Here is a 24,872-nt window from a genome sequence, read left to right on the forward strand (position 1 = left end):
TGGCAGAGTTCATGTTAGGTGGTAGAGATTGGCTTTCATTGATAAATTTTACCGTTTTATAAAACGTTGGTGCCAGTTGTTCCCAGAATTCCTTATAAAACTCTGCAGGAAAGCCGTCAGGCCCTGGTGCTTTACCATTAGGCATAAGTAACAGAGCTTCATGAAGCTCAGACAACGAGAGCGGAGAGTCTAAATTTGTGATTTGATCTTCGTTTAACTTGGGCAGGTTTATATTGTTGAGAAATGAGTTGATGCTTTGTTCTGATGGATTGATCTGTGGAGTGTATAAGTTTTGATAAAAGTCTTTAAACGCATTATTAATTTGTAATAATAAGTTTAATACGTTTTTCACTTCTACCAACAAAGTAGAAATGTTGTGAAACATTATTGAAAACATCTGCAAAAAAGTGCTTCTTCCATCCTATTTGTTTGCAGCTCCTCAAAATGTAGAGAACTTCAAGTTAATTGGACTAAATGACACCAGCATGACTCTGCAGTGGAGTAAGGTCGGAGGTACTGGTTATATCCTCCAGTATAACCAGCAATGGAAGACCATTCCTGCATCAGATGAAGATGGACCAGTGACTTATACCGTCTCGTCACTCAATCCTGCCACTGAATACATGTGTACTCTTTACTCTGTGTTTGAGAACGCCAGAAGTACTGGAGTACCACTGAGAGTTTTCACTGGTAAGAGGTTTCTAGACTTTCACTACTACAATACTTAAATCAAAAAACACAGTAATTCACTAGACTCCTAATAGTGTGTGGGAATCTTTATTTTCAAGATTTTATAACATATGTTTAACATTCTATCATGTTTTCAAGCAACTATTTTAATCAGTCTAATGGCTTCTAACAATGCAATATGTTTTTGAGCTAATGTTGTCTTTTCATGTTCATTTAAATGTAGACCACCAGCATCTGCCCTGTGGACAGGGGTTTTGTCCTTCTGACCACGTCTGTATCAATGGCAATGGAACTTTCCAATGTGTGGATGGCTGTCAGCACTACACTGTACTAAATGATGACCTGCTGTCTGAATACAATGTCAATGGAAACTCCTACTGTGGTGGAAATTATTATCCATCAGATTGGTATCGCATGTTTGTGGGACAAAGCAGTGCTGAAATTCCTGAAACCTGTGTTCAAGAAAGCAGATGTAGCTCTTTAAATCGTTATTGGGTGAGAACACCTCATCCTGTTCATTATAATGAAAGTGTAACCCTCTATGCATCCTATGCAAGGGATAGTGACTGCTACTACTCCTATTACTCTTACAACATCATGGCAAGACTCTGCTATGGAGACTTTTATGTGTACAAACTTCCAAGACTGCCTGGATGTGGCTACTCATATTGTCCAGGTAAATTGTCATGAGCTCTTACATTGAAAAGTTACCTAACATTTGCATTTTTTTACACTTTTAGTAAAGTTGTTTTAGATTGTAGGCAGAAAAGCAATTCAAACATTAGTGTGGGACTGCATACTTAGTATTAAAAAACTGTTCATTTTAAATATCTGTTTTCTACCTAAAAAAGAAAATTATACAAAAATACAAGTAAAACATGTTACTAAAAGACAAATAACTATATCAAATATTGAGAAAATTTTGCTTTTTTCTTTCTGTTTCAGTTCCTCCTCATGGCTTCAGATCATCAGGACAGAATGAGACCAGCATCACTCTGCTGTGGAATCCAGTGAACAGCAGTGTCAGCTTTGTTCTGCAGTTTAATGGGACAGAGTCAAACATCAGTGCTCCAGCTGGAAGTGAACCAGCAACTTACACATTCTCATCTCTGACTCCTGCAACTAAATACACATTCACTCTCTTCTCTGTGTTTGAGAATGTCACAAGCAGTGGAATCAGCATTGATGCAGTGACTGGTGAGAGAATTGAACAATTTTCATTTGAAGCAATTATATGTTTGGGAGTGTTAACAAATGTTAAAACATTTATAAATACCCTTTACTTAAAAAGAAAAATGTAGTTTCTTCAGTAAAACTCTGACAAAGTTACGTTATTTTGCTGATTGAAGATGGAATTTTAACATTTACAACCTATAAATGTATTGCTAAATGTGCTGTCGAAAGCAGAGGAAAGCATTAACATTTTATTTAATGCAAAACTAGTATGAAGGCAAGGCATACACTACTAGGACTTTACAATAATCTTCTGAAAACGTTTGTTTTTTACAAAATTATTTAGTCTTTCCTCTATTCAAAAGAAGTTTTTCACTTCTTTTTTTTTTTTTTTTTAACTTGTCCTGTCCAACAGCTGGGCAGACAGATGAGAGCTGAGGGCCTCTTGTGTTGGACATATTTTGCTTTAACAAGAGGGGTTATTAATCTTCAGACAAACCAAAGGTATGACTGAATAAACCCCTTTTGTAATTGAGGCCAAACTTTATTAATTTCAATCATGTCTGAAAATCTTTGGTGTTGGACCGGACGGAAAAGGAAAGAAGGGAAGAAGAGAGAGGGACGCTAGAGAGAGGGGGGGTAGGGGTGATAATAGGAGGGGAAGGGGGATAAGACCATGAAGCAGCATACAGCAACAAGTTTACTGGTTGTTAATCATTATGGTAAGGTTCAAATGCAGTACAAAAAGGGCGGGGCCCGTCCACACACACACTCAAATGTTATAAACACACCTGCTAGCTGCAAAAATGTCCACCTGTCGACATGTACACAAAACAGATAGTGTTCACACACGCATACTTATGCCTTAAAACCAACTAGTGTGAAATATTTCAGTCATTCAGTCATGCAAGCTATTAGTGCAAAGGTGAGCTAACACCAGTGCTCAGGTGAGTGTTTATGTTCTTCTAAAATGGATGGTGGAACGTGAAAAGAAGGAGGGAGAGTGCCCAGCCATCCCCACCCCAAGACCCCCACCGCAGCAGCAGCGGCAGCCGGAATCCCCCCAACGCCACACGGGAACCGGCAGGGAACAACCGCCGCCCGGGCGACCAAGCCCGCCACCCAGGCCAGGGCCAGCAGGGCCGCCGCAAGGCCCCCAGAGCCAGAGGCCAGGGAAGCACAGAGGGAAAGAGAGCGCCGCCCCAGCCCAACCAGGAGAGCAGCCCCCCCGCCGCGCCGGGAGAACCCAACGCAGGGCCCCACCGGAGAAGGACGCCCACAGCCCCAAACGAGCACCCCACCACCACCCAGGAGTTCCGGGCATCCCCCCGCCCCAACCCCAGGTACGAGCCAGGACCCCCCAAGGGAGACCCGCTCCGCACTCCAGGCAGCCATCCGCCCGGCCCACGGTTGGTCCAGGGAGGAGCGAGGCAGGAGGCCCGCCGCCCCCGCCCAGGAGGGGGGAACCCCGGGGAAAAAAAGAGGGCCCACAAGGGGTGTTGTAAATATGGCCCGACCAGGCTCGGCCACAGTTGGAAATTTGGCGGGGCCCAGCACTCAGGAGCAAGGACCAGAACCCACCCCCCAGGGACCAGACACCCCCGGCTCAGATGTAATGTGAACTCCCCCACCGCGCGGAGAGAGCACCGCCGGGCCCAGGAAGCCGGCCCCCCCGGGGACACGGCCGCCGTTGCAAAGGGGCCCGCACCCCCCACCAGGGAAGAGGCAGGGGACAGATGGACCCAGGTCCCACCTTCCTTGCAAAATGTGTGTGCGTGTATGTATGTTTGAGAGGGTGTGTGTGTGCATGTGTGTGTGTTTATGTTGGGATGTATATATTGAGGGGGGAGGGGTGTGTGTACTAAGGGTGGTGCAGTTAAAATTGGCGGGTAGGGCACTAAGGGGACATCTCCTGATTACTCACAGTGACGTCCCCTCACCCTCCCCACCAAGGGGCCCTAAATGTCTAAGGTGCGGTTAAAATTGGCGGGTAGGGTGCTAGGAGGACATCCGCTGCTTGCTGGCAGTGATGTCCAAGCACCCCCCCTACCAAGGGCCCTACATGTCTAAGGTGCAAATAAAACCGAAAGAGGGGGGGCCCACTCCATACGGCAACCATAGGAGGGGGGCCACTGCCTAGTAAACCCCCCCCCCCAAGGCTCATCGCAGGCCAAGCCCCCCACCCCCTCACCCTATTATGAGGTTATATGAGGAAGGGGGTAAGTTGGGCACAGCTGATAGACTGTCCCCCGGTGGTCAAACAGCTGTCCCCCGCCCCCCCCCCAGCAAGGGGGCCAGCCCAGGGGCCCCACCCCCGGAGGCGCCGACACCCCAGGCCCAGCACCAACCCCCCCACACAAAGAGAGAGGAGCCAGAAAGCACCGGCCCCCCCCGGAGCAAGCCCAGGCCCCCACCCCCAAACGCCGGCCCTAGAAGAGCTCTGGTCAGGCCTCGACGGGACCGAGGCAGCCAACCGGCCGGGGAAAAACCGCCGATGGCCTCAGCGGAGACCCCGACCCGTCAACCCCCCCTGCCCCGTACCAATAGTGGACCCCCCCCCTCCCCCAGAATGCCCCCCCACAGGTCAGGGCCGACAAGACCCCCCACCCCACCCCCCCCAGACCCCGCAGCCGAAGCGGAGGACACCCAGAGCGACCGGGGGCCCCAAGAGGGTTGTCCCGTCCCGCCCCAGAGCCAGGGAAGGGCCGATCCCAGCCCCAGGTGTACATGGGAAGCCCATCCAGCGCCGCTGGGCCCCCCACCCCGAGCAGTGCCCCCCGCCAACCCCCCCCCAGCACAGGCAAAGGGACCACCCCCCCAAGCCAAGCCAGACCACCACCCCACCCCCCCACCACGCACCCCCACACCCAAGCCCAAAGGACCACGCAGCGCCCCAGCCCGCCCCACCCAGGCGCCGGACCCGATCCCCCGACCAACGGAGCCCCCAACACCCCCCGCCAGGCACCGGAGGCCCCGACCCCCACCCCGGCCCACGGCAGAAGGGCAAGGAGCAGCGACGACCAGGCCCCCCCCACCCCCTAAGTCACGGAGTTAGCTATGGGAGACCAGAGAGACCGAATTCTTTCGAAGTTACTTGAGCTTTGGGCTGACATCTTTTCCAAGCTGATATGATCAAGCAGCAGATTTCTGTGTTGACTTATATTTATATATTTTTTGCTTTTCCAATTTATTAAAATAGTTTTTTTAGCAATGCAAAGAGTTATGAAAATGATAGAGCCTAATCCTCCTTCTACATCGATGGCACTCATGTCACCAAGCACACAAAGTGACGGTGAAGCTGTGATTGAAACCTTAAGCCAGACTGATAGATCGGCACATACCTGCTGCCAGAGAGCCTGGACAGGCGTGCAGAACCATAGTGCATGCATGTAATTGTCGGGTAGATTACTGTCACAGTGCTGACAAATGTCTGAGTTACTGCGACCCATCTTGAACATCCTCTGTCCAGTGTAGTAAATTCTGTGAAGAGTTTTGAAATGGATTAGCTGCAGATTTGGACTTTTTGTCATTTTAAAGGTGTTTAGACAAACTTCTGACCAAAAACTTTCATCTGTGCTGATGCTCAAATCCGCATCCCATTTTGTTGTCGGAAGTGAAATATTGTTATCTAAATTGCATAAAAGTTTGTATATTTTGGAGAGAGTTTTATTCATTGAGAAATTGATCAGAGTGGTAACTACATGTGGTAGCTTTAAATTGTTGTCTCTGTATTTAAACTTTTTAGTAATAATTGATTTAAGTTGCTGATATTCCAAGAAGTTATATATTCCATGTTTGTCTTGAAGTTCCTGGGGAGTTATGAATCTTCTATCAATAATTATGTGCTCTAGTTGTTTTATGCCCCCTGCTTGCCAAGCTGGGAAGTGGATAATTTTTTTGTTTATGAGGATGTCTGGGTTGTTCCAGATGGGTGTCATTTTGCACGGTTGAATTGATGATTTTGATATTTTGAGAAATTCCCACCAGGCTGTTAAAGTGGCATTTATATTAATACTTTTGAAACAATCCTGTTTTTTAACTATTTGGCTAATAAATGGAAGATCTGACAGGTTGATCTTTCCACATAACGCCTGTTCCAAGTCTAACCATGAGTTAGTTTCTGGATTATTTTTTAACCATTTTAAGATGTATTGTAATCTATTTGAAAGAAAGTAATTGTGGAAGTTAGGTAATTTATAATCCTCCACAGCTTTTTGCAGATTTTAAAGTTTTTAGACTAATTCTTGCAGGTTTATTGTTCCATAGAAAGCTTGATATGGATGAGTCTAATGTTTTGAACCATTTTAATGGCGGTTGTGTGGGAATCATTGAGAAGAGATAATTAACTTTGGGTAAGATTTTCATTTTTACCGTGGCTACCTTGCCCATAAGGGACAGAGGCAGGTTGGTCCAGCGTGTTAGATCGTCCTGTATGTTTTTCAGTAATGGGGTGTAGTTTAGCTGCACCAGTTCTGATAGTTTGGGGGAAAAATAAATACCTAGATATTTTATATTGCCTGATTTGACTGGTATTGTGAGTCCTTGCTCCGCATTACTCTTCAGTGGTAATAAAACAGATTTATTCCAATTAATGGAATAGTCTGATATAGAAGAGAATTCATTAATGATTGTTGCCGTTTCATTTACAGAATGTATATTACTAAAAAACAGTAATATGTGATCAGCATAGAGACTAATTTTATGATGGCTGTGTTTGGTTTTAATTCCTTTAATACTCTCATTCTGTCTTATTGCTGCAGCTAGAGGCTCGATAAATATTGCAAAAAGAGAGGGGGAGAGTGGGCAACCCTGTCTAGTTCCTCTTCCAAGAAAAAAACTGTTGGAAGTCTGTTTATTAGTTCTAACTGATGCATTGGGGTTGTGATATAATATTTTGATCCAATTGATGAATGATTCTCCAAACCCAAACTTATGGAGGGCAGCAATGAGGACCTTCCAGTTTACTCTATCAAAGGCTTTTTCAGCATCCAGTGATAGTATAGTCATTTCCTGGTTTTTGATGGTGGCAAAGTCTATTATGTTAACGAGTCTGCGGACATTGTCATCCGAGTGTCTGCCTTTGATGAATCCAGTTTGATCAAAGTCAATTATGTGAGGAGTGACTTTTTCTATTCTCTGTGCTAGTGCTTTGCAGATAATTTTTACATCTGCATTAATTAAAGAAATGGGGCGATAGCTTGAAGGACTCGTGGGGTCTTTGTCTGGTTTTAGAAGAAGGATAATGTTGGCAGAGTTCATGTTAGGTGGTAGAGATTGGCTTTCATTGATAAATTTTACCGTTTTATAAAACGTTGGTGCCAGTTGTTCCCAGAATTCCTTATAAAACTCTGCAGGAAAGCCGTCAGGCCCTGGTGCTTTACCATTAGGCATAAGTAACAGAGCTTCATGAAGCTCAGACAACGAGAGCGGAGAGTCTAAATTTGTGATTTGATCTTCGTTTAACTTGGGCAGGTTTATATTGTTGAGAAATGAGTTGATGCTTTGTTCTGATGGATTGATCTGTGGAGTGTATAAGTTTTGATAAAAGTCTTTAAACGCATTATTAATTTGTAATAATAAGTTTAATACGTTTTTCACTTCTACCAACAAAGTAGAAATGTTGTGAAACATTATTGAAAACATCTGCAAAAAAGTGCTTCTTCCATCCTATTTGTTTGCAGCTCCTCAAAATGTAGAGAACTTCAAGTTAATTGGACTAAATGACACCAGCATGACTCTGCAGTGGAGTAAGGTCAGAGGTACTGGTTATATCCTCCAGTATAACCAGCAATGGAAGACCATTCCTGCATCAGATGAAGATGGACCAGTGACTTATACCGTCTCGTCACTCAATCCTGCCACTGAATACATGTGTACTCTTTACTCTGTGTTTGAGAACGCCAGAAGTACTGGAGTACCACTGAGAGTTTTCACTGGTAAGAAGTTTTTACAGTTTGATTGTTTTAAAACAGAAAATGAAACATGCACTGACTTGCTAAACTTAAGCTATTGAGTTGGATTCTTCTTTTTTTTAACACTGCAATATATTGTGATGCTCATGTTTTCATTTTCTAATACTTTCTGTTTTCTTTTTCATGTTCATTTAAATGTAGACCACCAGCATCTGCCCTGTGGACAGGGGTTTTGTCCTTCTGACCACGTCTGCATCAATGTCAATGGAACTTTCCAATGTCTGGATGGATGTCAGCACTACACTGAACTAAATGATGACTGGCTGTCTGAATACAACGTTAATGGAAACTCTTTGTGCAGTGGAAATTATTATCCATCAGATTGGTATCGCATGTTTGTGGGACAAAGCAGTGCTGAAATTCCTGAAACCTGTGTTCAAGAAAGCAGATGTAGCTCTTTATATCGTTATTGGGTGAGAACACCTCATCCTGTTCATTATAATGAAAGTGTAACCCTCTATGCATCCTATGCAAGGGATAGTGACTGCTACTACTCCTATTACTCTTACAACATCATGGCAAGACTCTGCTATGGAGACTTTTATGTGTACAAACTTCCAAGACTGCCTGGATGTGGCTACTCATATTGTCCAGGTAAATTGTCATGAGCTCTTACATTGAAAAGTTACATAACATTTGCATTTTTTTTGCAATTTTAGTAAAGTTGTTTTAGATTGTAGGCAGAAAAGCAATTCAAACATTAGTGTGGGACTGCATACTAAGTATTAAAAAATTGTTCATTTTAAATATCTGTTTTCTACTTAAAAAAGAAAATTATACAAAAATACAAGAAAAACATGTTACTAAAAGACAAATAACTATATCAAATATTGAGAAAATGTTGCTTTTTTTTTCTGTTTCAGTTCCTCCTCATGGCTTCAGATCATCAGGACAGAATGAGACCAGCATCACTCTGCTGTGGAATCCAGTCAACAGCAGTGTCAGCTTTGTTCTGCAGTTTAATGGAACAGAGTCAAACATCAGTGCTCCAGCTGGAAGTGAACCAGCAACTTACACAATCTCATCTCTGACTCCTGCAACTAAATACACATTCACTCTCTTCTCTGTGTTTGAGAATGTCACAAGCAGTGGAATCAGCATTGATGCAGTGACTGGTGAGACAGTTGAACAATTTTCATTTAAAGCATAGATAATTTTGGGGAGTGTAAACAAATTTTATAACATTTATGAAAAATCTTTTGCTGTAAATAATAAATGTATTGTCCTTAGTAAAACACTGATAAAGTAACACTTTTCAAAGTAAATACAATACACTTATTGGTATTAAGCGCAGTTGCATCTGCAACAGCAATGTTTAATACACACCTTTTAAGCGCCACAACTGAACAAAGGAAAATGTAAGAAATACAGAAACTCATACACTAAAGTTGGGATCTCATCCATAGAACTTTAAACTTAAAAAGTGAAGTGACAAAGTTTTCCTCCCCCAGCTTAACCCTCCTGTTATGTTCATTTGTGAGGAACAGAGATGACCCGGTGCATGTTTTATTACTTAAAAAATGTCTGAAACCCAGAAAATCCTAACAAGCAGTATGAATATATCATCACTAACTCCATTACCAATTATTCTTTCAAAACTTAGTGAAATGGTGTTCCTTACCTCTAACAGGTAGATGTTCAATTATTAAATAATTCACCTGTTTTTCTTAAAAATATACATGTTCAAACTTTTTTTTTAATATTTCACTACTGCATTACTTTTGAAAGGCTACCTTATAAAATACAACAGTTTGACATAACATTGAAACATAATCTTGAAATTTTGTTTTACATACACGCACTGTAAACCAGAAAAAAACAAAATCACAATACAACAGACAAGCAATTGCAATATGAAGTAGTGTGTGGGTCTGTACATATACACAGCACAAAAGTGACCAGTCATCACACTGTGCTTTGTGCAAATTAATTTTGCACATTTCGCACAGGTCATGCTTGTCTTGTCTCTGGCTCGAATCTGCACCTGAAGCTTGTCTGCTGGACTTTAAATATGTAGTTGTAGAGTTAGATAAACTACCGTATTTTCACGACCATAGGGCGCACCGGATGTTAGGGCGCGGTCTCAGTCACGACGGATTTTTCCGTATTTGACACACACAAAAGGCGCACCGGGTGTTAAGGGGCGGGCACGTTAACGCCCCGTTCAGAACCTCAGCGCTTCTAGAGTGGGTTAATAAAACATCCAGTCTCTGATTTTTTATAGAGGAAACATTTTTATCTTGTTACTGTTCTCCCTAATTGATCACAAACTGAATGGTCGCGCACTTACAGCGCTTTGTCTCCCTTCCTCCTTACAAGCGCTGAACACACAGCACACACACAGACGCTGCGTGTGCCGTCTCCTTTCTTCCTTTCTATGCGCTAGAAAACGGCGCTGCTTTCAGCACACACACAGAGACACACACACAGACTTGCGGGTCTCCTTTCTTCATGTGCGCTGGCGAAAACCTGCTCCTGTCAGCAGACACACACACAGAACTGCGCCAGTCTGTCTCTGCATTTCTCCTCCAATGCGCTAGCGAAAGCAGCAGTTTAAAGCAGTGGGCCAGCTGCTTCTCTGCTCACTCCTCCTGTACTGAAATATTTGAAGGTTATGAGTTAGAAGGAGCATAGAAGGCTTAAAAATGTAGATAGTTGCACTGCAGTTAGGTTCCACTTGGCCTTCACGTCTCTCTCCCTCCCTCACTCCATCTTCTTCTACGACCCACAACTACACAATAGGCGCACCGGCTCATAGGGCGCCCCCTGTTGGCGGAAGAAAATTTATGACTTTTAAGTGCGCCTTATAGTTGTGAAAATACGGTAATTCTTCTCTATGAATTCTGGTAAATTGTCTGTCCGTCCTGGGGGAGGATCCTTCCTTCATGTGTACGACCCTGAGGTTTCTTAGTTTTTTTATTAGGAGTTTTTCCTTAACATGAAGGAGGGTCTAAGGGAAGGGATGACCGTTTAGTTCAGTCTGTTTAGTTAGTTCAATTTAGTATTTTCCTATTGAATTCTATGTATTCATGATCCTTTTGAGTTTATGTTTCACTTTTTCAATTACTGATATGAAGCCCATCGAGACTACTATTGTTGTGAATTTGGGCTATACAAATTGCATTGAATTGAATTGAATGAATTGACATGGTCACATGAGTCACTGCCATCCTGGTGGGCCCTGGCACTGTCTTTATTATGTTTTCTGCAGACAGGTTTGTCTGACGCATATTTGGGGATGAAGGCCAATATATTTCACCATTCTTTGATATGAATGTCTTGCTTTGAGGAACAGGAATAGCAATTCCCTCACCTGGTTCAAAATCAGAATCATTAGAATCAGAATTTAGCTCAAGATGGTCTTCTTCTGATCATGATCAGCGATGACTTCCAGAGCCTCCTGGACTGTAATCTTTCTCTCATTTTCTGAAGCTCTGCCTGTGTAATGTTGGAAGGACTCCCATGCAGAGAATCTTTTATATGTTTTGCCCCTCCCCTGTTGTGTGTCCACTGAATGTGGGTTGAGTTTTACCGCGTGAACATAAATGGTTCCTGTCAAAAGTCATAACACTTATGCACCTGTGTGTGTGTGTGTGTGTGTGTGTTTGTGTGTGTGTGTGTGTCTATGTGTGTGATTGGGTTGAAATATGTCTCATAGCTGCAAATAAAAGGAAAACTAATAATAAGACATCCTTGTACCTTCAGTTTGACTACTGGGTCAAGTTGACCCGAACAGTATCTATGTGATATAAACATGCAAATATATGAGATGAACCAAATTCATAATATATGTTGATTATACTAATTAAGGCAAGCAGAAGAATGATGTTCAAACTTTAAGATGGGTCAATTTGACCCGTAAGATAACAGGAGGGTTAACAACATTCAGATAAAAGCTCATTGAGAAGGACAAAAAAATATTAATCAGATTTGTTGAGTTCACCAATGGGACCGTGCACCTATAAGAAGAAACCTGCAAAAAAAAACTGAAAACAGTTAAACTTTTAAAAAAGACCATCTCCCATTTGTCTTTTTTTTTTAGCAGTAAACATTGAAAAAGGTTTTTTAATACTAGGCTTTAAGTGAGTATTTATTGCAGAAAACTTTGGCTGCTCTAAAACACATTTACTCTAAAACAGTTTTCAAGCGTATATTATTCGTATTAAAGAATAATTGAAAGACTAATTTTTTAGAAAACCAAAACTGTGTGCTACAAGCAAGCTCCTGCCCTGCATTCCCAAATAACATTCAGAGGTTGCAGTTCCTCATAACATCACTGGGAGTCGGTTTAAGAAAAAAGAAATTTATACTTATGATTTCCATTTTTAAAAGTCGATATTTACCTAAAAAAGACATATATTTAGCCTGGTTTCAATTTTTATTAAAGAGCCTGTAGCATGCAAAATAATTTTTTTGAGCTTTTAAGTGTATTATTATGTTCAAACATCACCAAAAGATCAGCTAAAACACTTTCCTTTCTTATGCACAATATGCACATTCATCTTTGCAAACGTTTAGATGTTGTTTGTTTTTGTGGGAAAAGCACAGACTCGCTGCCAAGGCCAAATTTAGGTTTGACGTCATATAATGGACAGTACCTACAAGTACTGAAAGGGGGTGGTGTCTCAGAGATCCAGTGGTCTTACTTCCGGGTAGGAAAATAGTTTGCAAAAATAACAATTTAATAAATAAATTATTCTTTTATATGGCAAAGGTAATATATTATCATATACATGGATATATTTTACTTTAAAGGGCTTAAGAATAGCATGGTACTGGCCCTCTAATAATTTATTGCTATCCACGACAAGTGTAAGGGTGTAAAACTGAAGTCTAAGATTTTGCATATTTGGCAAGATGTGGAAACCTATTGGTGGACCCAACAGAGCATTGACCTTATTTTACTCAGCCATGGCCATTTTTAACATGATGTTGAGGTGGGCAGAGGAAACTTTAAATGTCCCATTGCGATGGTTCACTCTATAGTGCAGAGTGTTGTCAAAGATTATATGTCCACTTTTAAAGATTGAACATCTGTTTCTTTCATGTTTTCATAAGTAAATAGAAACTATTGTAAGCATAAAATAAAATGCTATTTTTTACAGCATAAGAATTTGAATTTTTAAACTAATGTCTGGAATAAAAAAATCTTCCCTGTCTTTTTCATTTTGTTTCAGCTCCTCAAAATGTGGATATTTTTAGAGTTGTGAAAAAAACTGACAGAAGCGTCACTTTGCAGTGGAGTAAAGTGAACTTTGCCAGCTATGTTCTCCAGTACAATCAAGGATGGAAGAATATTTCTACCTCAGATGGAGATGGACCAATAACTTACACAGTTTCTTCTCTCAGTGCTAACACTGAATACACTTTTACTCTTTTCTCTGTGTTTGAAAACGCCAGAAGTGGTGGAGTTCAGCTTCAAGCTTTAACTGGTAAGTTCTTTCACTTTAAACTTTTGCATTGAGAAAATGTGTTTATTGAATTGGAGATGGAAATAGTTAATTTTAAGCAATCAAAGCAAGAATAATGCACAAACAATATAATCAACAGAGTTTTACATCCATACAAGACAAAACAGAATAATTGTGTGATTGCTTTCAGCAATCAGAGTATGTTATCCAACAACTTGATTATTGTAGGATTTCTGGCGCACTTTGTGAAAGTAGCTATCAAGATGCAATCAAAAGTACTTTGTAAAACTCCATCGTGATAAGTGTACTATTACTTTTGGTACTAAAAGCTAATATAGTTTTGTTTTTTCAAAAAAAAATTCCCAGAGGAAATGGGAATAGGAATTACCCATGATTCCTCAAAACCTTGTGTTAAGTGCATGTTTCTTCTAAACAGAACCTACTAGAAGATTTGAAAGCTGGTGTAACTATTAAAAAATAAGGTCTTTGGTTAATAATAATTGCTTATTAAAGCTTTTAAAGGCAACAAAAAGCAGTTATTGAAACCTACCAAACGATGTAAAAAAATCAAAAATATCTTTCAATGCTATAAATAACTGAAAAAATTATAGAAATAGCTTTTAAAAGCTGTTAATAATAAATAACTTTTAAAAGCTTTTCAAATAACTGTTGAAAGCCATTAAAGCAATTTAAAAATCAAAACAAATGAGACCTAATTAATTACCCATGATTCCTCAAAACTGCTTTTGAAGTGCCCTTGTCTTTTTGCTAAAGGGAACCTACTGGTGACTGCAAAAGCTGGTGAAACTTTTTGGAGACGTCTAAAAACCAGCAAACAGTTTTTAAAGTTTAAAAAACCTATAACACTATAAAAAAGCCATTCAAACACTAAAGTAGCTTCCAAAAGCTAACTAACCCATGTAAATCACTTATAAAAGCTATAAAAAGCTTTTTAAAAATGAAATCTGGAGACTAAGCAATTACCCTTGATCATTCAAAACCATGAGTGATGTACCTGTTTCTTCTAAATGTGTCCTATTGGAAGCTTAATAAGCTCCACTGACTGTTTTTTGATACTATTAAATAAGTTTTTTTTATTTTCTAACACTACTTTAGTTAAGAGATTAAACTTTGACATTTTGGTCTCATTAATGGTCATGTATAATATACACAATTTTTAAAGGTTTTTAGGCCACCCAGTGGTGATTTAAATAGCATTTGCACAGCTATGTCACTAAGTTCTTGTAACCTAAAGGTGCATCCATATGAAAATGGGTATTTTTGGCTTTTGATAGCAACAGTTTTAGAATGCTTAAAATTTTAATTATTTTCAGCAATCAGATACAATTTTTTTAAAGGAATTAAAATTTTAGTTAGTCATCAAATCATAGATTGCTTGAAAGGGAGTGGAGGGAAGCGTAGTCATATATAGTTTTATATATAAGTTACAGTAAGTAAATATAGCATGTGTATATATTTTATTGATGCATTAAGTAATTTATTAGTGTTGCTTGCAAATTTTTTAATTTTCCCTTAAAGGATTTAAATTCTGATCTATAAAGTAAATGAACGTTCCCTTTTATCCAGATGGCGTGTTGAAGTTGGCTCATGGCATCTCGAGTAAGCTACTTACATGAGTGCTAAAACTTTTTAAGAAAAAAGATTTTAAGTTCAATTTTAATGACTCAACTTCAAGACGTGACAAAAGTGATTACATTAAATTAGATTATTTGACCTTTCAACAAAGAAATTTAAACCACAAAACCCTCTGGTTTTCTAAAAAACTCTGTTTTTGTGTGTTTTTTCATCATGTATTGTAGAAAATCTAATGAAAGAATGAATTTTATTGGCCTGTCTTTGAAAGGTGAATAACTTTTAATTGGTTGCATTCTTACAACAGATCAGCCATATGTTCCATGTGGACAGACCTTTTGTCCTCCAGGCCAGGACTGTGTCATCATCAATGGAACAGCTCAGTGTGGTGAAGCCTGTCAACATTACAATGAACTGAATGATAACTGGCTTTCTGAATATAACATATATGGAAATTCATACTGTAGTGGAAGCTACTACTCTACTGAAGGCTGGTATCGCATGTTTGTGGGACAAACCAGCGCTCAGATTCCTGAAACTTGTGTACAAGACAGCAGATGCAGCAGTTATAACCGTTACCAGATGACACAACCTCATCCAACTCAATACAATCAAACTGTAACACGCTCTTTGTGTTATAGTTATGGTAGTTACTGCTGCTTCTACACATCCTCATACAGTATTAAGGTCAAACTCTGCTATGGAGACTTCTATGTCTACAAACTTCAAAGACTCCCAGGATGCAACACTGCATTTTGTGCAGGTAATATTTTGTTACTCAACTCATCATCGTCTTTGTTAAGATTATTGTTTTAGCAATAGTGTTTCACTTGCTGCAATTACTGTGAAGTAAATTACCGCTATATACTTTATAGACACACTACAGTTCAACAATCTATTTGGAGTACAATAAAAAACCCTGTTGGAGCAATGTGGCTGTGATGAAGCTAACATGAATATGCATCAGGTTATTTTTTTTTTATTACACATTTAAAGACGTTTCTTTCTGTTTCAGTTCCAAAGCACAGCTTCAGAGCAGCTGGTCAAGATGAAACCAGCATCACTCTACGGTGGAACAAAGTCAACAACAGTGTCAGCTTTGTTCTCCTGTTTAATGGCACAGAAACAAACATCAGTGCTCCAGCTGCAGATGACTCTGTAACTTACACAGTGTCATCTCTGACTGCTGCAACTAAATACACATTCACTCTCTTCTCTGTGTTTGACAATGTCAGAAGCAGTGGAATCAGCATTGATGCAGTCACTGGTATGTATAATGAGTTGATTTGAATTTTATTTTATTTTATTTTTTTTTTATTTTTTTATTTATTTTTTTATTTTTTTTTGTCCTGTCCAACAGCTAGGCAGACAGATGAGAGCTGAGGGCCTCTTAGGTTGGACATATTTTACTTTAACAAGAGGGGTTATTAATCTTCAGACAAACCAAAGGTATGTCTGAATAAACCCCTTTTGTAATTGAGGCCAAACTTTATTAATTTCAAACATGTCTGAAAATCTTTGGTGTTGGACCGGACGGAAAAGGAAAGAGGGGAAGAAGAGAGAGGGACGTTAGAGAGAGGGGGGGTAGGGGGTGATAATAGGAGGGGAAGGGGGGTAAGACCATGAAGCAGCATAAAGCAACAAGTTTACTGGTTGTTAATCATTATGGTAAGGTTCAAATGTAAAAGAAAACCAAAAAAAAGGGCGGAGCCTGTCCACACACACACTCAAATGTTATAAACACACCTGTTAGTTGCAAAAATGTCCACCTGTCGACATGTACACAAAACAGATAGTGTTCACACGCATACTTATGCCTTAAAACCAACTAGTGTGGTTTCAGTCATTCAGTCTGTTGAGCTAACACCTGTGCTCAGGTGAGTGTTTATGTTCTTCTAAAATGGATGGTGGAACGTGAAAAGGAGGGAGAGTGCCCAGCCATCCCCACCCCAAGACCCCCACCACACCAGCAGCGGCAGCCGGATTCCCCCCAACGCCACACGGGAACCGGCAGGGAACAACCGCCGCCCGGGCGACCAAGCCCGCCACCCAGGCCAGGGCCAGCAGGGCCGCCGCAAGGCCCCCAGAGCCAGAGAGCAGGGAGGCACGGAGGGAAAGAGGGCGCCGCCCCAGCCCAACCAGGAGAGCAGCCCCCCCGCCGCGCCGGGAGAGCCCAACGCAGGGCCCCACCGGAGAAGGACGCCCACAGCCCCAGACGAGCACCCCACCACCACCCAGGAGTTCCGGGCATCCCCCCGCCCCAACCCCAGGTACGGGCCAGGACCCCCCAAGGGAGACCCACTCCGCACTCCAGGCAGCCATCCGCCCGGCCCACGGTTGGTCCAGGGAGGAGCGAGGCAGGGGCCCGCCGCCCCCGCCCAGAAGGGGGGAACCCCGGGGAAAAAAGAGGGCCCACAAGGGGTGTTGTAAATATGGCCCGACCAGGCTCGGCCACAGTTGGAAATTTGGCGGGGCCCAGCACTCAGGAGCAAGGACCAGAACCCACCCCGCAGGGACACGAACACCCCCGGCTCAGATGTAATGTGAACCCCCCCACCGCGCGGAGAGAGCACCGCCGGGCCCAGGAAGCCAGCACCCCGGGGACACACCCGCCGTTGCAAAGGGGTTGATTTGAATTTTAAAAGCTCTTAAAAGCTGAATCTTTTGCGAGGAACAAGAGGCCTCACAGCTGCAAAACAGACCACAGCATTTATTTTACACATCTAAAAACATGAAATTTAACAACTTGGTCTTCAAACCTTTTTTTAATAAGAATTTTCAATTATTTTTGAGATAAAATAGAACTTAAGGAACATAAAACCAAAAAAATATGTTTTTAACAAATTCCTGCTATTTTGAAGTCTAAAACAAGGGATTGTTTTGTAACAACAAACAGCTGTCTGGAACAAAAATTAAAGATATCTGTTGCAACATCTGGATGACCCTTGTTGAGGGATGAACCAAAGCAAAATGGTTCATGCTAACTAAGAATAGTAGCTATAGCTTAATCCTGTCATGTGTGCAGTTTCTAGAAGGTTTCACATGAATCAGGAAGTTCTGTCACATGTTGCTTGTAAAATATGAAACGTCCCTAAAATAAAAACACCATGACTTGTTAGCATTGTTGCATACATTTACATGTGCAGACAACAGCTTGTAGAATATTATCCAACTTTTAGCATCATGTTTTTCTTGAATAATCATTGCAATTACACACATTTTTTAGGGTTGTATTTCATTTATCGACTTTGTCTTTCAGCTCCTCCAAATGTAAAAACATTCAGTTTACTTGGAACAAGTTTCAACAGCATCACTCTGCAGTGGAGTAAAGTGAACAATGCCAGTTATGTCCTGGAGTATGATAATGGACGAAGGATCATTCCTGCATCAGATGGAGATGGACCAGTCACTTACACTGTCTCATCTCTCAGTGCTGGCACTAGATACTCATTTAGTCTCTACTCTGTGTTTGAGAACGCCAGAAGTAATCAAGTGTATCTATATGCTTTTACTGGTAAGATCTTTCACTTAAGTAAAATTATTGATAATATTTAAAAATAAGACTTACAACAATAAGTGCTTTTAAAGTGAAGAAATCAAATGCAAACATCGGCTGTTCTTATGTTCTTTACTTTAAATTACATTTTTGAGATAATGAAATCCAATGAAGTAAAGTTTATGTAATACCTTCTGATGACAACAGAACCTGTAAAACTAGTAATTTCTTCATTTCTCTCCTTTCTCTCTAAATGTAGATCAATATGTTTTATGTGGACAGACCGTTTGTCCTCCAGACCAGGACTGTGTCATCATCAATGGAACAGCTCAGTGTGGTGAAGCCTGTCAACATTACACTGAACTGAATGATAACTGGCTTTCTGAATATAACATCAATGGAAATTCATACTGTAGTGGAAACTACTACTCCCCTGAAGGCTGGTATCGCATGTTTGTGGGACAAACCAGCGCTCAGATTCCTGAAACTTGTGTACAAGACAGCAGATGCAGCATTTATAACCGTTTGCAGATGACACAACCTCATCCAACTCAATACAATCAAACTGTAACACGCTCTTTGTGTTATAGTTATGGTAGTTACTGCTGCTCCGACACATCCTCATACAGTATTAAGGTCAAATTCTGCTATGGAGACTACTATGTCTACAAACTTCAAAGACTCCCAGGATGCAACATTGCATATTGTGCAGGTAAAGTTCTGTTACTAAGCTGTTTGGTATTCTATTTCTATGAATAGTGTTTTACTTGTTCCAAGCACTATCTATCTATCTATATACCCAGGCTGTGTCCCACCAAAGTGGGGAAGCCTAGACAGGGCACACATTCTTACCTCACTCGTTCTCTTCCCCAAACCCTCCTCCTTCAATGTGTGCGTGTGTGTGTGTGTGTGTGTGGGTGGGTGTGTGTGTGTGTGTGTGTGTGTGTGACTGGTCTAAGCCGTTCCATGCACAGAAATATTTAATTTATACAAACTACATTTATTCATCTTTATTATATTATATTTATGATGTTGTTTATGTTCAAACAATAAAATTGTGGATTGCCAAAAAACATCTTAACCTTCCATTACTTTAAGAGTAAATATTTTTTCCCCCTCTTTCAGTTCCAAAGCACAGCTTCAGAGCAGCTGGTCAAGATGAAACCAGCATCACTCTACGGTGGAACAAAGTCAACAACAGTGTCAGCTTTGTTCTCCTGTTTAATGGCACAGAAACAAACATCAGTGCTCCAGCTGCAGATGACTCTGTAACTTACACAGTGTCATCTCTGACTCCTGCAACTAAATACACATTCACTCTCTTCTCTGTGTTTGACAATGTCAGAAGCAGTGGAATCAGCATTGATGCAGTCACTGGTATGTATAATTATTTGATTTGATATTTAAAATCTCTTGAAGGCAAAATATTTGCAAGTAACAGAAGGCCTCACAGCTGCAGAACAACATATGCCAGCATTTATTTTACTGCATATAAAAACATGGATTTTAACAACTTGGTCATTAAACTTTATTTAATAAAATTGATTTTATTTGTAAAAAGTAAAATGGAACTTTTATCAACATAAAACGCAAAAAAGAGGATTTGACAAATTCCTGCTATTTTAAAGTCTAACAACAAACAGTTGTATGAAACAAAAAACCACTATGAGTATTTTATATCACAACTTTCAAATCACCACTCTGTCAATAAATATATCTGTTGCAACATCTGGATGAACCTTGTTGAGGGATGAACCAAAGCAAAATGGTTCATGTTAACTAAGAATAGTAGCTATAGCTTAATCCTGTCATGTGTGCAGTTTCTAGAAGGTTTCACATGAATCTCCAGGAGTTCTGTCATATGTTTCTTATGAAATATGAAACTTTCCTAAAATAAAAACACCATGACTTGTTAGCATTGTTGCATACATTGATGTGTCCAGATAACATCCTGTAGAACATTTAGCCAACTTTTAGCATCATGTCTTAGTTGCCTAATCATTGCAATTATACATATTTTTTTAGGATTTTAATTAATTTACTGACTTTGTCTTTCAGCTCCTCCAAATGTAAAAACATTCAGATTACTTGGAACAAGTTTCAACAGCATCACTCTGCAGTGGAGTAAAGTGAACAATGCCAGTTATGTCCTGGAGTATTATTATAATGGACGAAGGATCATTCCTGCATCAGATGGAGATGGACCAGTCACTTACACTGTCTCATCTCTCAGTGCTGGCACTAGATACTCATTCAGTCTCTACTCAGTGTTTGAGAACGCCAGAAGTAATCCAGTGGATTTAGATGCTTTTACGGGTAAGATGTTTCACTTCTTTAATTTACAAAAATATGTTACATTTCAAAAATCCCAATTTCAAAAATATTTTAGGAACTGTCTAAGGAAAATATTGTCCTAAATGGTTTCTAAGTTAAACCTCATTTAATGTTACTTGCTATCTTTTTTCTTAGTCTGCACCTTATAATGATTACTTTTGATTCAATAATGTGACTTTAGATGATGTTGACCTTAAGATCCGACTGAATTAAAAAACCTGTTTTTCATGTATAATGTAATGCTAAACATTTTTTCATTTAATAATGTCTAAAGTATTTTCTTTCTTTTTAAATATAGATGAGCAAAATGTTTTCTGTGGACAGACCTTTTGTCCTCCAGGCCAGGACTGTGTCATCATCAATGGAACAGCTCAGTGTGGAGAAGCCTGTCAACATTACACTGAACTGAATGATAACTGGCTTTCTGAATATAACATCAATGGAAATTCATACTGTAGTGGAAGCAACTCCCCCACTGAAGGCTGGTATCGCATGTTTGTGGGACAAACCAGCGCTCAGATTCCTGAAACTTGTGTACAAGACAGCAGATGCAGCAGTTATAACCGTTTGCAGATGACACAACCTCATCCAACTCAATACAATCAAACTGTAACACGCTCTTTGTGTTATAGTTATGACAGTTCTTGCTGCTCCGACACATACTCAGACACTATTAAGGTCAAACTCTGCTATGGAGATTACTATGTCTACAAACTTCAAACACTCCCAGGATGCAACACTGCATATTGTGCAGGTACTGTTTTGACACTCAACTGATCAGGTTTTTTTTTTTAATTACAATTATCCACTTAAAGTAAACAATATAATGAATGGACATTGTATTTGTCCATTGGGAAAACATAAATATTTGTTGGAGCAATGTGGGTATTATGAAACTAAAATAATTATGCATCAGTATAATTTTTTTATTATACAATTAAAGACGTTTCTTTCTTTCAGTTCCAAAGCACAGCTTCAGAGCAGCTGGTCAAGATGAAACCAGCATCACTCTACGGTGGAACAAAGTCAACAACAGTGTCAGCTTTGTTCTCCTGTTTAATGGCACAGAAACAAACATCAGTGCTCCAGCTGCAGATGACTCTGTAACTTACACAGTGTCATCTCTGACTGCTGCAACTAAATACACATTCACTCTCTTCTCTGTGTCTGAGAATGTCAGAAGCAGTGGAATCAGCATTGATGCAGTCACTGGTGAGACTTGAAATTTCAACTAACTTTACAAATAACAGAGTTAGTGAATTTCATCCAATCTTGTTAGCTTCTAAAGACTTGTTGTGAATAATGTACTGATCTCAGAATCTTATCTTTCACTCTCATCTTGTTTTTCTTCTTCAGCTCCTCCAAATGCGGAAATATTCAGTTTAATTGAAAAAAATGAAAGCAGTGTCAGTCTGCAGTGGAGTAAGACAAAATACAGTGGTTATTTGCTAAATGTTTATTATGAAGACAGAATATTTGTTGCATCAGATGCTGATGGACCAACAGTCTTTACAGTCTCCTCTCTCTATCCTGGCTTTGAATACACATTCACTCTTTTCTCTGTATTTGAGAACACCAGAAGCAGTGGAGTTCAACTGACCGTCATTACCGGTAAGAAAATCTACTTTACCATCTTGGAAGGTGATCAATAGATGTCTAAAAAATGTTTAATGTGGTTTCTTATTTAGAGCATTACATGTTCAAAAATGATTCACCAGTGACTTTGATCTTTACATAAATATGTCCTTCCTCTCTACTAACACCAAATTCCAGTCATTTTCCACTTTCTGTATTCTTCCTCAAAAACAACAAATGTCAGGGACTATTTCCTTTTGATGAACTAAGGCCACGTTTGAATATCTAACTTAACTTTATTTTAATAAAGCAAACTCCTTGAAAAAAGATGATTAATGAAGGAATCCATTTAAAAATGGATGGGCAAACATTTAACTCATGTCCTATGTGATGTGAGAGCAATAGGTCTAAAACTTCTTGAATCTTTTCCTTCTTTAATCATTATGGCCTGCAGCAGCAGTCACTGACTGAAAGGACCATATTGTTTAAAATTTCTGGGCCTTTGAGCAAAGATTTGACCGCATACTCGAAAAGTAACCAAATGTGTACACACCTAGGATAAATGAATGGGCCGAAAATCATATATGGGGCCAAAAAAATATTTCCAAAAACAGTTATGAAACCAAAACACATGGGATTGAAGGTGGAAGTGATTCCTCCGAAACAGTTCAGGAATGTGACAACCTCAAACCATGTCTGATAAAAAATAACCTAAGAAGTCAGTTAATCTCATAAACAAGGTTTCAGGCTGAATAAGTCAGGCTTGGCTGGCTGGCACATCCATCAGACAACGCACGGTGTTGGCAGGACAACCAGCAACCAGCTGGGCGGGTGGAGGGGGCCTGGAAGGAGGGACCATCGGACTGGAGGAAACAGGCTTGATCTGAGAGACATAAGAGGGATGAACCTCCATGGAACTGGTAAATTTAAGTTTCACTACAGCTGGATTGATGACTCGCTGGATCTCAAAAGGGCCCAAGTATCTGGGTGACAGCTTCTTTAAGTCAGTCCGGAAGAAAGATTTTTTGGATGGAGGCCAAACTTTCTGACCTGGAGTGTAGGAAGGTGCTGGCGTCCGGTGGCAATTAGCCTGTGGATGAATGGCCTCACCAGGGGGACGGTGTAGGTACCATAACCATTCGGCCTGCAATAACTGTTTGGGGTCCTTTTGACTGAGGATAACATCACTGCGGTGGCCCCACTTAGACAAACTACATAGTGTAGAGATCTGCTTGGCTTCTACATATTTTCATTTCACGTTTCCTTTTGTAACTTAAAGTTCTTTTCCCTCATAAGTTGTGTCTGACATTATTTTTTGTAATGTTAAAGAGATTTTGCCACAACCCACTTTGTAAAAAGATCAGTGGCTGTTAGAATGAACCTGCTGCTCCACACAAGCGAACAGTGTCTCTGATCAGAGCAGCTGGAGTCTCGTAGCTTCGTGTTCGCAGGCAGGGAAGATGCTTTGGTATAGTGTGCGGTCCGGAGAAAGGTTCGGAATGAATCAAATCAAATCAAACCAACCTTTATTTATATAGCACTTTTTCAACAGCATATGTCACTCAAAGTGCTGTGCATAAAATACAATAAAATTTAAAAACAAGATGACAAGACAAACCGTGTGACAACCCCCCCCCCCCCCTCCGCAAAAACACACACACACACACACTAACACACACATAAAAATAAATAAATAAATAAATAGATAAAAAAGTGATAAAATGACAGAATGTAGAGACCAGGCTTTGTCCTGAAGTGGGGAAACGATATTTTGGGGACATGTCCACAACAGCGACCCCCCCAACCCAAGTTCACGGAGAACACAACCACAGAACCCCCCAGATCCGATCAAAAGAGTCAGACCCAGGAGATCCCACTGCAGCGACCCCGTTCACTGAGAAGGGTCAGTCACCGATGTGGAGGATCCCTCAGAGGAAAACACTGGAGTGTAATAAAATGTAAAAGGAATAAAATTAAAATATATATAAAACATGGACAAAAAACAAATAATTACATAAACCTTAATAGGCATATGAAATAGTAAAAGCGACTTAAAAATTAATAGAATAAATAAATAAATAAATGTATTTACATTCACATATAAAACTAGTTAAAAGAAAAATAAATAAATAATTAAAATATTAAAAAATAAATAAATAAATAAAAAATTAAAAATCCTAAAATTCAACTGAAAGCTAAATTAAAAAGGTAGGTCTTAAGCCTTCCTTTAAAAACATGAACAGTCTCTGCGGCCCTGAGGCTCTCTGGGAGGCTGTTCCACAGGCGAGGTCCGTAAAAACTGAATGAGGCCTCGCCGTATGTTTTAGTTCTAACTTTTGGGATACCAAAAGGCCAGTATCAGAGGACCTCAGGGTCCGCGACGGCTCATACTTTAAAATCATGTCAGATAAATATGAAGGCCCGAGACCATAAAAACATTTGTAGACCAAAAAAAGAACTTTAAAATCAATTCTGAATTGCACAGAGAGCCAATGCAGCGATCTTAAAACCGGTGTAATGTGTTCCCGCCCCCTGGTCCTCGTCAGAACGCGTGCTGCTGAATTTTGCAGCAATTGAAGATTTGCTATTCTTGTTCTGGGAAGACCAGAGAGCAGGGCATTACAGTAA

At 40.3% G+C, this 24,872-nt stretch overlaps 2 protein-coding genes across 2 annotated transcripts in view; both read left to right on the forward strand.

Annotated features, from left to right (window-relative positions):
* LOC111949209 (receptor-type tyrosine-protein phosphatase H-like) overlaps positions 1–24,872 on the forward strand; it is a 76,053-nt gene that overhangs the window by 42,366 nt on the left and 8,815 nt on the right. The window lies entirely within an intron of this gene.
* LOC144987308 (fibronectin-like) lies at positions 8,244–15,655 on the forward strand. Its single transcript, XM_078936648.1, has 4 exons — positions 8,244–8,429; positions 8,699–8,950; positions 13,013–13,267; positions 15,147–15,655. The coding sequence occupies exons 1-4, from the start codon at positions 8,351–8,353 to the stop codon at positions 15,653–15,655; spliced, it is 1,095 nt and encodes a 364-aa protein (XP_078792774.1). The 5' UTR covers positions 8,244–8,350.

The sequence above is a fragment of the Oryzias latipes genome, chromosome 18 (genome assembly GCF_053564925.1).
Source record: "Oryzias latipes strain Hd-rR chromosome 18, Olatipes_Hd-rR_3.1".
In the NCBI taxonomy this organism is placed as follows: Eukaryota; Metazoa; Chordata; class Actinopteri; order Beloniformes; family Adrianichthyidae; genus Oryzias; species Oryzias latipes.

What these genes read in the sequence shown, in the direction of transcription:
- LOC144987308 (XM_078936648.1), top strand. Translation starts at nt 8,351, where the DNA reads ATGGCAAGACTCTGCTATGGAGACTTTTATGTGTACAAACTTCCAAGA. An exon ending in CAGCATTGATGCAGTGACTG is followed by an intron (nt 8,951 to 13,012) that starts GTGAGACAGTTG and finishes ATTTTGTTTCAG; the next exon opens with CTCCTCAAAATGTGGATATT. An exon ending in TCAGCTTCAAGCTTTAACTG is followed by an intron (nt 13,268 to 15,146) that starts GTAAGTTCTTTC and finishes TTCTTACAACAG; the next exon opens with ATCAGCCATATGTTCCATGT.